Below are 16556 nucleotides of genomic sequence, written 5' to 3' on the forward strand. Positions count from 1 at the left end.
ATTTTAGCAAATGGAGTATACATACAATTTATCCCAAAATGTTCGTTTTATTTTCAACTTAACATATTTATAACACATTTTTGCATAATTAGACAAATAGGTTTCAACTGTAATGCTATGTCAGCTGTGTATTTGCATGTGGGCCAATGTGGCATTCAAATTGGGCAGGAACTCTGGACTAAAGCAATTTTAAGGGCACAAGAAGATGTTGATTTAAAACAGGTTTTGTGGTCGGGGGAGAGTCCACGCTGCCTATTCATAGATGGAGAACGGAAAGTTATACAAAAATTTTCACATGAGATGAAAAAGATAAAGGTAATGCAATAAATCAATGCAAAGATATATATTTTACTAATGCAATTTTTTTCTTGTCACACGCTTTTGTCTAAGTTTATCTTTGTTTTAATATTTTCAGCACAAACCAAGTGTTGATGTTCTAAGCAACTCAATACGATGTCGCAAAGGATGTGGAGCAAACTGGTCAGTGGGTTACCATGGTCTTGCACAACATACATTTGGAAAAGACCTACCTAAAATAAAGGCGGGCTATGGACAGTACTTAGTTGACTTTGATTCCTCAATGTTGGATGTTTGTATGGAGGCAATAAGAGTAAAGATCGAATCATGTGACAGTTTTTCTGGTTTCATTGGCTTTCATGGATTGGGAGGTGGTACAGGGTCTGGTTGGGGTTCAAGATTATGTTCAGAATTGTGTGATTTATATCCAACTGCATATAGGTATAGTCTTAGTTAGTTAAAAGAGCTTCCTGCACCTACCAGTAGTATTTGTATTTTTTTAATATAATTGTACATTGCTTAAGCTTGTCTATGGTGGAGAATATAACATTTGCTTGCATCTGTTTAATGTTACTAACAGCCCCACTTGTTCAGATTATGGAACGTTATCAACCCTCACTCCACTGGGGAATCACCGACCCAGCATTATAACCAGATCCTAAGCTTATCCAAGTTACAAGAAAACGCAGATGGAATAGTGTTGTTTGAAAATGATCACATTTTGGACACGCTGGCAAAACATTGCACAACTGTTTCATTAAAGGACATGAACAATTTAATAGCAGACACAATTTTGTCTATTTATTCCCCTGTAAGCTCCCTCACACCAAAAGTTGGTGGGCTTTCCATTGGCATCGAACCATGGGAGTTAATTCGTTCTGTTGCCCCCTTGCCTGCCAGAAAGTTGATTCAACCAAGGTAGGCAAATGGTCATTATAAAATTAATTCATTTCTTACAAACACTTTTACCTACTATTCTCTATTCCAGGTATGTGGATGATGCTCAGTTTAGTAAAACTCCAGCCCCTCTCATTTGGAATAAATTGCTGAAAACATTAACTGGACGTTTAAGAACTGAAATTCATGCGTCAGCGAGCAAGTCTTCTTGCGTTTCAGCAGTGTGTGTTTGCAGAGGAGTTGAAAAAGAATTCTCACCAAATCTTCACCATCTTGCAACTCAACTAAAGGTGTTCTGTTGTTGCTGTCATTTTGATTTTTTTAAAGTAAAGTCATACTCATAATTTGTGACTTCAGCAAACGTACTCATGTGTTGATTGGAACCCATATCCATTGGATGTGTGGATTGATGAAGCTAAAAAGATACCAGCAAAGGGAAAGAGAAGGTAATGAAAAGTTTTGTGAATACTAAGAAATTTGTGCGTAGAATTTTATTGAATTTCAAAAACCTACTGCTATCAGTTTACGATTTTAACTTCCAGATCAAAATCTTTAACTGTCTGTGCAAATGTCACTGCTAGTGCTGACTACTGCCAACGAGTTCTTGAAAAATCCAAACTCATGTTCAATAACAAAGCTTATCTGCATTGGTACAACAGGCATGGTACCGAGGAAAATGACTTTATTGCAGCTTTCACAACAATTGAAACAATAATTAAGGAATACAAAGAAACATAATTTCACATTGCACAAAATTATCTGATTGCATATTTTAACGACGTGACCTGGACTTTCTCCAAAATGAAATCAACCACCGTGCAAGAAATGGCCAAATAAGGATGAACACTGTTGTTCGAGGGCTCAGGTCTTCAAATATCCACCACGAATGTGTCTTTGAATCTCTTTTATGCGTATAATGGTGTGTGCTATACTGTGATTCCTATCAAAATATAACTTTTGTTCAAACAGGTTTTTACATTTTCCAAGGTTAAGTTTTGAAGGTAATACAGCATAGCTCACTTGGTTTCTGGCTATGGTTATAGTTTCTAGGGTAGTGAGCCTGTTCAAAACACTGTGCATATCCCGTTGAAGTTGCAGTAAAACAATGGCTATTCTTTCCTGAATCTGATGCAAACACAAACATAATTCACTAATGATTTCACTTCAACAATCAACAAATGGCAACAAATTTCATGAGTCTTACTGCGAAATATTTGTCTGCTTCATTTGGCGGATTACCGTCACCCGCAGCTCCTGAACTGTACATGAGGGGATCCCCAGTCATCAGGGTATCAACTGGGTTCGCTCTGGGTTGGGAATCTGGTGGGACTAAAAATTAAACATGTCTAATAGCACAACAGGGAAACCAACAACTAAAAAATAATGTTTTCTTATAACGACACCAACAAACACTTTTGGTACACTTTGTGCTAAAACTAGTACCCTGGATGTTCAGATGCATATTGTTGGCTTGTACATCGTCAATGCCGTGAGTGCCCTTCTCCCCACCTCTTGCAAGTGGTGTTTGTTGTGAAGGAAATAATTTTGTTTGTACCACATTAAGATTACCTGAAAATTTAAGTTGTTGTTTGGTTTAAGATGGTTTCAATACGTCACAGATGTCAGATATCTTGCAGCCGACTTACTTGCTGTACTTTTAGGACTTTCGGTTAAGCTTGAAGTACTGACAGAAGAAGTCAGACTGCCATTAAGTTCATTAGTTTGACCAATGATGGTGTTAACATCAGCAGATGTGTCGCAAAATTCATCATCACTTTCACTTGCAATGTGATCAGCTTTTAAAATTAATCAATTTAAATAGAAATGAAATGTAAAAGCAGCAGTCAAAATTTTGTGAAATGAACAGAACCAAAGCTATAACTTCTGGCTAATTTCATTCAAATAACATTAAATAACAATTCGGATCAGATTCGTAAAACAGTAGCTAACTTTTCAAGCCAGGTTTTGTAGTGAATCACTGTGGTTTACCTTCTACATCATCTGATGGTTCAAGCTGTGATTTTGAAACCCCTTTGCTATTTTCAGAACAGTTATTGTCATTGCCCGGTTTTGCTGAGTCATTTGTCAAAGTTGGTTCTTCATGAAAACCATTTGCAATTGGTGTGGCTAATTTATAAAATGTGTATATTCAGATGTATTATTAAGATTATTTGGTATCTCTAAGCCATTTCCACTAGTAGTAAACCCATTTTAATATAATTGTCAAAAACACAACAATGTACCATATCCAGCCGGTTGAGGGCATGAGAGATGGCTTCCATTAGGAAATCCTGAATTGCCTTCACTAGATATTCCGTCTGCATAGTATAATTTGATCATTTGAAGCACAAAATGGTAGAACACATCAGCCAGTCAAACTTCTAACTTACTGGACATTTTTTTCAGTTGCTTTAAATGAACACTCTTTGCATCAATAATCTCATAAAAATTTCCCAGAGTCTGTACAAAATCTGCCGCCTTGTCAGTTGCAGGCAGAGCTTCTATTATCTGTGAAAAATACAACATGGTTTAATAGGATTATACCCATCTCACTGTCTGCATTTTATAATCGCAAGTGGTTATCCAGTTTCAACAACAGATTTACAACAATGTGCCAACACATTGCATTTGTAAAAAATGGTAGTAGGGATAATTAATCCATTAGCATGGTTAACCACCATTTCCGCACAAAAAGAGCACTTCCACAATACACTAATCTGGTTACATTTGAGTAATTATAAACGCTTCTTTATCATACAAACCCAAACTGTTTGCGATTAAAAGAAAGCACACTACAACACTATTGGCAATTGGCATCGAGAACCAATTAGGTTACTGCATGCAAATTAGATTGGGACATAGTTCAAGTAATTGATTAAAATATTCAACAGCATCTTGATTTATCAAAGACATCAGAGCAAAACTTTTAATTGTATGTGCACAAATTGCTATTTCTAAATTGTATAATGTTAGTTTTTTAACTAACTTGATTGTCACTTGGCACAGGAAAGTTTTCCATAACCTTCACAACAAGCAATTTTCAGTTACCAATAGCAATAAATCACAAAGCAAACCTTAACTTTTTCCCCATGACTGAGCTTTAATTTTACAACTTTAGATATCTCCTTACATTCTCCAGCTGCACCAGGAAAGGAATCAATCAAAACTACCAATGACTAGTTGATGCAGTATCGATATGGAGTTTTAAAAATGTCAGACATATCATAAGCTTGTTTTGTTACTAGTTAAATCCAAAGAAAAATTATCATATATTGTACAGTGGCCACATGTCATATAAGCAATTACGTGTTAGTCATTTTTGCAGTTGGTTTAATCTGTGAGTAACAATTAAGGTATCGATGATACCAAATTTTAACCTAAATTTTATTTCACATCACTATCATAGGGTGTACATAAAGATTAAAGTATAAACAGCATAATATAATAATTAACTTAAGATCTGTACCTTAGTAAGCTCTATAACATAATTTTCCATTGCATTTTGTTTTGACATGTTGCCCAGTTTATTCCAAGCATCCCACTTAGCCTTGTTAATGACATCAAAAGACCATGGTTTTGTACGATTACACTTGCCCTCTGTTGCTTGTTTGTAGTAGGAATAAAACAAGAGCATCATCTCAGGTGAGGGCTTGTAAGAACCTAAAAGGCAAACTATAAATTAAATCTTAATTTGCAAATACATAAATGGCTTGTTGGTGCAGTTAAGTTAAAATCACCGACCAACTACAGACTAACCAATTCATCTATGAAAAAATAATTTTATATATACCGGTAATAAGACTCACCACTTTTGGGTAAACTTTGTATGACACTGACTGCTGCTTGAAATTTGGTTTCCATATCTGCCATTGTTTACTGTTTGAAGGATAGGTTTGCACACTAAAACCACAGATTAGTTGCTAAATTTTTAACTTTCCTACATGGCACGGCTGTTCTGGTGTATTTTGATAAACCTGTTTAAAGCAGTGATTAATGACATGATATTGACGAAAGCCATTTCTCATATCAAACGCAAATGACCAAAACAGCTGCACCCATGCATTAGTTTAAGTTCCAGTAAACCTTGTTCAAAATTACTATAAACCAGGGCTTGGATACAAAAATCTCAGGTGTCCATTTTACTACTACACTCATACACAAAAAAAAAATGTTGTTAAAATAGTTTCCGATTGCCTTATGATGAAGAGATACTATAATTAATGTTATATCACCGGAATACCAATACTTTATCTCAGAGCAGAAATACTACTTATAAGTCTTATGCTTACTAATATATATACAAGTGGAGTATGAAAGCATATAAATATAAAGAACTTAAGCAAGAATAATATCTTTCGGCTCATATTTAACACACATACAGCAAAAGATCAATAACTGCAACGGCCTTCGGCAGACTAATAACAGTTAATCACAAAAAGTTAATCATTAGTTGAAGCTCAAAATCTCTTCAACTTAGAAGTTCAGTTGACTCAAACTACTTCTGTAGCCCTGGCACTCATTATCTTAAAATTAGTCTAAAGAAATACTAAGCATGTCATGAAGTGTCCGCACCTGTACTGTCATGCAAATAACTAGGTTTTGAAGTTTTATTGGTATGATGGTGTTTGCAAAATGCAGGTACAGTTGCCCAGTTACAGATAGTTCTGGGCAATATTACCAGCTTCAAGCACCTTGTAATAAATCGAAAATTCCCTCGGTCACTAGATAGCTTTGATAAAACTCCACTGGACATATATGCTTCATATACTTGAAAATTGCAACAGTTTTTTCATATCACATCCTCATACAACCAGTAAACAGTGCTATGTGTGCTAGTAACTACTGTAAACAAGATAATCATTGTCTTTCACAAGCTAAAGCCCTCAAATGCTTATGCACAATACTTGTATCTATCATTAAGCAAACAATATGCTGTATTAGTTGGCACAATGCGACAGGACAAACAAACTTTGTTTGCTTTGTGCTTGTACCATTGCTTAGCTTTACATTTTGCTTTATAAATTAATCGATGTTTTGGTCATGCTATATTAATTCGTAACCATGAGTAGGACTTGTGCTAACATAACAGCAAGCTCCTTAGTCTATGCCAGAGGTGTCCAAAATACGGCCCGCGGGCCAACTGCGGCCCAGTATCTGTTTATTATTGGCCCGCGGCCATCATCTAGCTCACACGTAACTTCGTACCAAAGATAAAAATATACGAAACAAACATTGGAAGTTTAATGCTAACAAATTTTATTTTAATATGGTTTACAAAAAACTGTTCAACTTTAAACTATTCAGATGCAAATTATTTTTCGAAGCATTTAGTGGCAATTATTAACTTGTATTTGTTAATTGTAAGGTGACCTAAGTTAAGGTACGTTATTGAGCAGATATTGCGTAGCAATTTAAAAATTATGTATCACAAGAACTTTACAATGCTGTAGTTTCTTATGGTCCCACCTGTAACGAGACCCTGTAGTGCCTATACACTGCACAGTTAAGTGCTGTTACAGGCACTACGAATATGCCAGAACCAAAGGAAATTTTCAAATGCACGTACATAAATCAAAAATCTTCATTGTTATATAATTCTTAATCAAATATACTGAGAACCAGAATGACTGACAGCGCTGGGCGACGTAAACTTTGCGTTTGTGGTACCTATTAGAGTTGTAGGGCAAGCAAGTCGCTACAGTTCTCTGACTTTTTATTACTTTGGATGGTATTTTTCTCAGCCTATTATTTTGCATTTTCAATTAGAAATGATTTTTGCCGCCAATGCCTTTGTTCATGGTCTTTATGATATTTTGTGCGTTGTAGGCAAGCAGCGATCTTCACACACAGTGAGTGGCCCAGACACCGGTCAACTTTTTAGTACATGGCCCTCAGTGAAAAAAGTTTGGACAACCCTAGTCAACTTAGACCTGGTCAATCCATGAAGTTTTTAAATGTCACTTTACACAGATGTTGACCTGTAGCAAGGAGGCTGGCAAAAGGAAAATTCAGTGAATTAGATTGCTGCCAAAAACAGTTAAGTTAGTAATGTTGAACAAGTCCAAGTCTTAACAAATGCCTAGTCACTATTTACAATTTTTTTTTTCCTTTTAGATAAACAATAAACGGCTTTCTGAATACTTGTAGCATAAATATAAGCACGAAATCTGATTTTATCTATGTCTGACGTTTTTGCACATTCAATAGAATGTATTGCATAATGATTTTTGAATTAACTCTTTCACAAATATAAAACCGATTCTATAACAATTTAAAATATATCTCGTGTGTGCAGCTGCCACGAAATACAAACCGGATTTACACAAGTCAAGTCGAGCCTTTCAGAAAATAAAACACAAATGAAGTCTTTCCAAACACCTGACTCGAGTCTTTCCACCTCTGCTACGTGATGACATAAACAATACCGGTAGTAAAAAAGCACATACAAACACACCAACAATATAACCCATAAGTCGTCTACTGCAGAAGTGCACAACCACAAGATGCATTTGCGTACTAGATCCCAGCTACTCAAATGGTGACGTTATTTGCTTGTGTAAGACCCTAAAACTCCATGAAGTATAGCATACTTGGATCTCCTTTACTTTTGCAGTCCTGCAACAACATCAGTGATAGCTTACCAACTCCCTCAGGACATGTTCCTAGCGTTATCCGTAACATGTCCCACGAACAGAGGTGGGCAATATCGCGGTACTATAGTAACGAATTACTGTACTGCGGTGCTTTTTCAGTACCGATACCGGTACCGTCGGTACTTTTTTCTAAGAAATATAAGTCGGTCCCGGTACTCGGTACTTTTAAAATGATTAATTCAAGCTTTTGAGAAGTATGTTTTTTAAAATTTCATTTCAATTAACACTTACTGTCAATTTCAGCGCTTTTCTTCTTTTTTTATCTAAAAATATCCAATAAAGTTGTAAAGAGTGAGTTCACATATTTTTTGACCTGAAGTAACCTTTACCGGCGTTATAATATTGGCAAAAATAGCACTTGCAACAGGATACGCTGTACAAAAAGTACCGGTACCGAGTACTGGCAAAGTACGGAACTACTTTTCTGAAATAGTACCGAATATCGTAAATGTCGGTGCATTTTTTCCAAGTGCCGGTACCGTTACCGTCGGTACTTTCAAAGTACCGACTGCCCATCTCTATCCACGAATACCTAGCGTAACTAGTGACATGTCTCAGAAACACCTGCGTCATCTTAGGCATGTGGTTATGTCATCAGTGGCATGCACTCATGCTAACATTCTTGACTTTTTGGTTGCCTTATAAGCGTACAGCATTGTTGACTGGTAGGTTACTCATTTTGGTTGCGCGGTTGATGTTGTGGTTAGCGTTGGTATTACACTTCCAATAATTCCAGAAAAATATAAAAATGACAGAAAGGGTAGTTGTTGCACATAACAAGAAATCTATTAAGTATTTCATTTGCGTAACGTTTTGTCGCAATTCGCACCTAAGTAGGCTACAGTGTACACAGGCTACAGTTATGTCAGCTGTGACGTAACCGTCACAGTGATTGTTTTAATTACATTACGATGCCCGCATTTGGCTGCAAATTTTATTCTTACGTAACTTTAACATTTACCCTGGCCTGGAAGTCGTGTCAATAACTGACTTTACAACGACTTTTTGCTATAAACGCTATGTCTTCGACTTATTTAAAAGGAGCGTATCTCTATCCCGAGACGCACCTATTTTTGTTAAAACAGATAATTGAAGATAAAGGAATCGCATTGTCCAAGTTTAAAATGTTGAGCATATGGCTCCGACGGTCGAAACAATATAACGGATGGAAAATTAATATGAGTTTATCTGACCATATGCAAGTCATTCCTACGACAACTAATAATAACGCATTGAGATAAGAGTCGTTAGTATTGAAGAATACACGTAAAATGTCTTCAAACTTCACCGTTCATCTCGCACGACGAAAGGAATGACAGAAGCCGCCAAGCGGGCATGTCAATGTGAGAAAGACGGATGTTAATTACATAAGCTATGGTTTATATGCGCCTAGACACATTGTTGTTTACTTTTACAATATTTCCAAGTTATCAAACTAGAATGTAAGAATCGGCCGAAGTAATTAAGTTAATTTTTCCAAAAATTCCATTTCGGGCTGAATATAAAAAACAGGAATCGGTACACCTTTACTTTGTAAAGGTAAATATTCCATCAATTTCACACTCCTAGAAATTTTTAATATGAATTGGTAGCTTAAATAAAAGGATGATAAAACTTTCAAAATTTTTTTTTGTATATTGTTGGCTGTTGGCTAATCGACAAATAGGCCTAAATAATGCGGCAGTAGGCCTTCTGTACACGTTGCGATCGGGATACCAGATGTTGTGGAACACACCATGGAGAAGAGCATAGCATTGGTCAAATCGTGATATAACCAAAGCATGAACAAGCGTCTAGCAAGATTTCAATGAGGGATAACGACGAATCCTTCCAATGTTTCCAACGTGGAAGTAGCACGATCTAGCGATGCTGTCGACCTCTTGTTCGACGGAAACTTCATGAGAAATATCATTTCCCACGCAGACCCGCTGATTTCGATCAGTTACATGTGAGCAGAACCAATCAAAGGCGTTGCTAGAGAAACTATACAACGGCATACGTGCATTCCAGGCGCCGCAACAGTATCTCATGATCAACCACGTCAAAAGCAGCTGAAAGATCAAGCATCATAACGATCCATTGTCGAGCGCCTTTGCGATTTCGTTGAAAGCACAGATCAGAGCTTCCTCGGTAGAATGGTTGAAATCAGCTCGTTTGAATCGATTGGTTTCATGTCTTATACTGAGTTTTTCAGCGATTCCTGCTGTGATACAATCTTACTTTTGCGATATCCTAGTTCAAAAATCTATCAAAATTTTAATATCTAGTTCAGGGGTCGGCAACCTTTTGCACTTAAAGAGCCATTTTAACCGATATTCCACAAAATAAAATCACTGGGAGCCGCAAAACTATTTTCACAATAAAACGAAAACGACACTCTGTAACAAAACTGTCATGTGTCGCATTTATAAAAGCAGTTAATTCAGTAAGATTTAATTAATGTGATTACTATAATGTGCTCAGTGAGACAAAGACGCGATTGTCTTTCTGTTTGTTTCTACTGGAGCAATAAAATAAATAAGAGCCGCATCAGAAGGATGAAAGAGCCGCATGCGGCTCCAGAGCCGCAGGTTGCCGACCCCTGATCTAGTTCAACGCAAAAAGACAACAGGAACATTACCTATCTTTAGTAAAAAATTTATTCCGCGGCAAAGTCCACAAAAGCCATCGACAACAGTGAGGTGATTACAATTACACCTTTTTAAAACAGCAAATGAACATGATTTTAACCGGATAAAAATCGGATACTTTTTAGCTAAAATCATAATAAGCAGCTTTTCAGATAAAAGCTAAAATAATTTTCTTCGCTGAATTACAAACACAGGTTGATAATTTTTAAGGACTTCGAATAACATATTTTCAGGAAAAGAGGCGCCACAGCACAAATTCTTTTCGGGCTGCGCTATAAACGCTTTAACATGACAATTTACCACATCATACGAAACCACAATGGATAATTTTTCAAACTTTGCGTCTATTACGCGATATTTACCTGCCAGGTTTAAAAGATGCGATAATTTATACGCGATAAGCAAGATAGCATAGCGCAAGAACGTGACGATAACTTGTGAAATGAAAGAATGCTTGCTAAATTAGTTGCATCATCATGTTTCAAGGTCCAACTATCGTCAAGAATTTACAGGAAAGCCAACACAACAGCTTGTAGGTAAACCGTCGTATAGGGTATTTATCAGAAAAGTAAACGGTTAACGACGCCAAAGCGCAATATCTGCGAGATGCAATAAAAAAAGAAAATATCTATAACAAAAAGCAGAAGTGTTTTAAGTCATGTGATCTAATATCATTAGTATTAGTAACGAAGAATTAAATTTTTTAGGTAACTATGATTTTGCAAAATTTTCAAATTGTTCAAAGTGTTCAAATTTTCCCAAATTGCAAAATCAAAGTCAAACATAGTTCATAATGGAAGCTAATTCTTCATCCACAATACTCCTAAACACTTAAAGAATATTGCACTAAAATACACTTGTCATAATATTTGCACCAAATGGTAGCAGAGATAAGTAAAACTGTTTAAATACAGCGAATACAATGCACGCAACAACAAAAGCGTTTAGGGCATGCAATAAAACATCTTGTATGGTGAATAACCACGGCAAAAAAAAAAAACTATAAATAACACACTGCCACTGAAAGCAGATAAGCTTGCATGTTAACTATAAATTTAACTGCGTATGCGCGGATAAGTTATGTACACATAACTAAAACTTTACTACAGTGCTTTAAAGTAAAATGGCTAGCACTTTTTAAAAAGCAGACAATAAAGTGTATAGTAAATTAAGTCTACAAAAAATAGTAGCTTCACATAAAAATTTCAATACAGTTCATAATACGTGGGAAAGTTGATGAGGCGAAATGCAAAACCACCAACTGCATAAGCCTAGGGTCTTATTCATCTGCGTTGACAAATTGCGCAGGTACAAAGGTCAAAACTTTTTTAACACGGCACTTGCAGACGAAGTTTCATGGCGCTTACAAAACCGAACATAGTGGCAGTAAGGTTCCTGTTCACCAACGAGCGAGATAAGTTCCCCTAGAACAACACAAGGTGGATAATTAACCAAGTCATATGACAAGAGTCATGCTTTGTCACGTTTTGAGTGTTAGCTACGATAACGTGGGTTTTAACAAGGGAATAGAATGTTGTTTACATCACTATCACACGCAGCTGAAACCTGGTACCTTTAAATCAGTGTTTAGTATCCATGTAAAACTGGTGCAATCAGGGTCGTCTTTACCTGGCCCGACTATAAAACCAGTAGGACCATTAATTCCCCTGGAAAAGAATTAAAACGTTTGTTTTAAAGCACATTTTTTAAGCACAGCACAATTTTAGCTGGCAATCATCTTATCAAAAAATGTTATTTGCACCATCTAGGATTTCGTACCATTGTATGCTGCCCTTACCACAGTGAGCCACAACTATGTAAAACAAATTAAAAAAACAATGCATAAAACAAACACACCTCAAAATCAACGTTTCTTACCTTACATAATTTGATTTTGGTATGATGTCGTCACATTGGTCAGTACTGATACCAGCACTGACATAGCAGTCACCACACTTCTCAATACGACGGACCGTTATGAATTCTCGGCTTGCTATGAGTCCCATAGCAGCAGGACTGGACACCTCGAGTGTAATGAATGTTTGCTCGCCAATTTTGCGTAGCACCTTAACAAAAACCCAATGATGAAACATATGTAATGGTTAATGGTCAAAATTATAGATTTGTAAATTAAACCAGTTCAATAGATTTCAAATAAAATAAATGAGTTGATAACTATTGCCCACCTTAACATCTGCAATGCTTTTATTCCAAACGGGCATTTCTTCTGCCTTCAAAATAATTTCCTAACAAAAATTACAACACAACTACTGAATACATTTACGTATGCACAAATGTAAATCAAAATGTAGCCTAGATATACAAGCCATGTAAGCAGGAAGTACCAATTGACACAATGAGCCTTTGAAAGCTAAGCTTAAAATAAATTCAAATTATATATCAGGTTACTTTTTAACTGTTTCTATTTGAACAATTATTATTTGTGCAACAATAAGCCTACCCGATAAATAACATCTGGAGAAAGTCCGGCAATGTTTGCATCTATTCTGAAAGTTTTTCCATATTCTTTGTTTTCTGTGCTATACACAGTGTCACCATTTGGCTAAGTAAAAAAATGAGGATAATAATGTTGCAAATGAAATGTAAACCATAGCTGAGATCGGTATCGTATAAAGAGAAAACTTTTTGCCAAAAGCAATATCAGGGATTAAACTGACAGGGATTAAACCATTATGTTGCAACAAGTTGACTGAACAAACAATTGACATCAAACTGGGACTTTAAGAATTTTGCTTAACTGTTCACTAACCAAAGCTTTTTCCTGGTTCCAAATACTGTCGCATTGATAAAAACTCCAAAGCTTGCTTAAAGCATCCTTTCCAAAGTTTACAAGGTTAGAATCCTGTGCTGACAACTGTTGTGAAAAATGGGAGCTGGATCTTTGGTAACCACTGATTGAATAATACATTGATTCCACACCAGTGCGACCGCCTTCTGAAGCTGTTTCGAAGCAAATAAAAGTATAAAGAGGAATGCCCGTATGTAATTCAAATTAGGTATTGTATTAGTGCCAAACTCTTTGCAAAGGTACTCACGGGGCGCACTTGCAGCAGGCGAATAATAACCGGCCCCCTCAGATGTTGACATGGCTCCATAATGTGGAAATCTTCCACGCATGCTATGCTCAGAAGACATACCTACTTGATAGGACTGCTGCATAAAAGCCTGAACAGTTTCTGCAAAAACAGTATCATATGTACACAAGCCATAAGCAATATAAAAGTCTCATAATGGTGAATTCAGACCAGTGATTTATGCATCAAGATAATAAGAGTATAACTTACTTTGAGCCATTTTCAACTCTGCTGGAATCACTTTAAAGTCAATAAACCAAACCTCAATCCAGGTTAATACAAAATCAACAAGAAGTAGTAGAACTGTGGTTGCAAGGTTTAATCGTTCGGGTTCGGGTTTCTAAATTCACATGATTTCAATAATTCTTATGGATTAATTTGCAGACATATTCAATCGCAAAAAAACTAAAAATATTACACAAATCTACAAAGGATCAAAATGTCCAATATCAAAGTAAAAATACCAATACATCTGATGACATAATGCATAATTTTGTAATTTTGTAAACTAGGTAATAAAAACTTTTCAAAAACTTACAGCAGTAAAAACTGCAAATATTTTTAGAATAAGGCAAGCATTGCTTATTGCAGTACTGATAGCAACAGGCCACCAATGGCGTACTCGAAAAAGTGCATAGGTAAGTTGAAGAAAAATGAAGCGTGCCAATGCAAGTACCTATAAAAATGAAGCAGCCATACTAATATATATATATATATATATATATAGTCTTAAACAGATTTATTGTTTTAAATAGAGAACATATACTGGTATATCAAAACGGCAGAATTACGAACTGACAGAAAAGAAATTTTGTATATAATTTGTTTTAAAACCACTACAAAACTTACATACAGGTATTAAACAATGTTTTTAACAATATTTACCACAACATCAGCTAAGGAAGAATGAATTCCATAATGCACAAATTGATCTGTTAACTGATTAAAGAAGTAGTCATCTTGAGTCTGAAAAATAAAACAGTTAAAAGATTTCAACCCAGCTATGACCAACATTCCAATTAGAAAATTTATTTTATGTAATTTAAAAGTTAATTGCAACTTACCCCACATTCTATCAACCATAAAATGACTGTGATTAAAAAATCAAATGTTACAAAGAGACAGAATGTGCGTCTAGGATCTGACATCTTTTTATCCGCAGCCAACGTGATGAGAGAAGAATTGCTCCTAGCAATAACAACGATATTAGTTGATGATAACGGCAGCTACTAGCTAGTGGCTTATGCAATTGGCAATGATCATTATTATCAAAACCAGTAATTAAAAAAACATTTTATCATCAAGCAATATTGTGGTATAACACAAATAGAAATGTGTAGAAAAAAGCATAAGTAAAATACAGAAGGTTATTAAATCTACTCTCATTAAAACCAACTTAAATACGAATTAACTTAATTGGTCCCAACAAAATGTCCTGAGATACCGTAAGCCAGTTTTCAGCAAACTTATTGGTTTTAGCAAGCTTGTGGTATTTAAAAACCTTTTAACTCTATCCACTTTTTAATATGGTAAGGAACTGAAGACATATAGGTACTAAACTAATACTTGCCTTTGTGTTTGAGTTTGCCATTGATTTGGAAATATTCCGGCCGGTGAGTGAATAGATCCACCATTTGGCCGTTGAAAATATGTCGCTTGCTGATTTGGTTGTTCCTCAAGACCAACTTCAAGTACACTGGACCGTGAACTTGACTGACTGATACTGTTGGTTTGTAATAGAGGTGCAGAATCATCTTCTGAGTCCATCATTTTCTAAGATGTTATTTGATAAGGTAGCAACAAGAGAGAAAATATATTACAATAAGATATATTCAGGCTTGTTCCTACATATGTCCAAGCACATACAAGCTCTTTGTAACCTAAAAATAAACTGTGCAAATAGTAAATAGCGTATACACATTTAAAGGCACACAATTGAATTATTTTCTCTTGATTGAACATAACTGGATTATAAGAATATAAATGTCACATAATAACTAATTTTTCCAGTGTATTGTTCAAATATAAGTAGGCCTAACAAGAGTTCTTAAATATAAGTAAACAAAGCATCTCTAACCATTAACAAACTGAGCGTGACTATCCATGGATCCCCTAATAAACTGTGTGGTTGAATGTCACACAGTAGGTAGTCCTATTGTGTAAAATATGCCATGTAATGAGCGTATTTTAAGTAAAAGAAGAACATCAAATACTCAGCATGTGCTAGGCAGCAATGAAAGCAAACTATTGTCAAATCACATGCTTTTTAGTGTTGCAATGAAACACCAGTAGTTTCATCAAGTCATATAAATAAAAAAAATGGCAGTATAGGACAATGTTGTAATGAACCTTGGAGTCATAGATTTGAATTAAGTAACATTTTTCTTAGACTTGACTTGAGTAATATATCCTAAATGACTTGCCTTGAGTCAATGTCCAAAAATGATTACAGTTGCTTTTAAGATGACAGTTGTGACGGCAAACAATAGAGCTTTAGGTAAGAAATTGTGTATTTTTCTTCAAAAATACACTTCTCTGAAAGAAAGTAGCAGCCATACCAATTTTGAGACAACAATTACATTCCAATAGCCAATTTAACGAAAGTGTGAAGTCCGAAATTTTTTTGTAAGTAAAGACATTGACCTGACATGATTCGAGTCACATTTTAAATGGACTTGACTTTAGTCAGGTTAGAAAAAGTTACTTTTATGGCTACAAGCCTGTCATATGATCAATAAAGGTGCAATTAGATTAATAAGCAAGGGTTATAGAAAGATCTAAACCAAAGCTAGGGCTGTCTAAAGTGCAAAAAAAGTTTTTGCAGCCCTCAACCAGTCTCACAATTAGGGTTCATGTTATTGAATCTAACTGTGTGAAAATGGTTGGCGATTAGTTCAATCCTAAGGTTTCCCAGTTTGAGATGTCAAAAACCAGGAAAATAATTTTTTTTATAATAGACCACTTCATTAATCTAATGGCAAAAA

At 35.5% G+C, this 16556-nt stretch overlaps 3 protein-coding genes across 4 annotated transcripts; 1 reads left to right on the forward strand and 2 right to left on the reverse strand.

Annotated features, from left to right (window-relative positions):
* The first annotated feature begins 100 nt into the window (after positions 1-100).
* LOC143466253 (tubulin delta chain-like) lies at positions 101-2218 on the forward strand. The gene is made up of 6 exons (XM_076964906.1): positions 101-315; positions 416-738; positions 892-1215; positions 1286-1484; positions 1552-1640; positions 1737-2218. Exons 1-6 carry the CDS (start codon positions 118-120, stop codon positions 1930-1932), a joined length of 1329 nt encoding a protein of 442 aa, XP_076821021.1. The 5' UTR covers positions 101-117; the 3' UTR covers positions 1933-2218.
* LOC143466254 (acyl-CoA-binding domain-containing protein 5-like) lies at positions 1862-6776 on the reverse strand. Of its 2 annotated transcripts, XM_076964908.1 has the most exons (11): positions 5001-6776; positions 4661-4854; positions 4181-4216; positions 3585-3702; positions 3438-3512; positions 3184-3321; positions 2841-2990; positions 2638-2763; positions 2399-2523; positions 2215-2319; positions 1862-2134 (listed from the first exon to the last, which is right to left on the reverse strand). In XM_076964908.1, the coding sequence occupies exons 1-11, from the start codon at positions 5062-5064 to the stop codon at positions 1967-1969; spliced, it is 1299 nt and encodes a 432-aa protein (XP_076821023.1). In that variant the 5' UTR covers positions 5065-6776; the 3' UTR covers positions 1862-1966. The 2 variants fall into 2 exon arrangements, with proteins under 2 accessions (XP_076821023.1, XP_076821024.1); XM_076964909.1 differs by lacking the exon at positions 4181-4216 and having other exon boundaries at positions 5001-6771.
* Positions 6777-10463: 3687 nt separating this feature from the next.
* LOC143465599 (stAR-related lipid transfer protein 3-like) lies at positions 10464-15459 on the reverse strand. The gene is made up of 12 exons (XM_076963983.1): positions 15143-15459; positions 14637-14760; positions 14458-14538; positions 14111-14248; positions 13783-13912; positions 13534-13674; positions 13248-13438; positions 12939-13040; positions 12664-12723; positions 12356-12543; positions 12051-12144; positions 10464-11901 (listed from the first exon to the last, which is right to left on the reverse strand). Exons 1-12 carry the CDS (start codon positions 15340-15342, stop codon positions 11806-11808), a joined length of 1545 nt encoding a protein of 514 aa, XP_076820098.1. The 5' UTR covers positions 15343-15459; the 3' UTR covers positions 10464-11805.
* Positions 15460-16556: the final 1097 nt, after the last annotated feature.

Source organism: Clavelina lepadiformis, chromosome 7 (genome assembly GCF_947623445.1).
Source record: "Clavelina lepadiformis chromosome 7, kaClaLepa1.1, whole genome shotgun sequence".
Taxonomy (NCBI): domain Eukaryota; kingdom Metazoa; phylum Chordata; class Ascidiacea; order Aplousobranchia; family Clavelinidae; genus Clavelina; species Clavelina lepadiformis.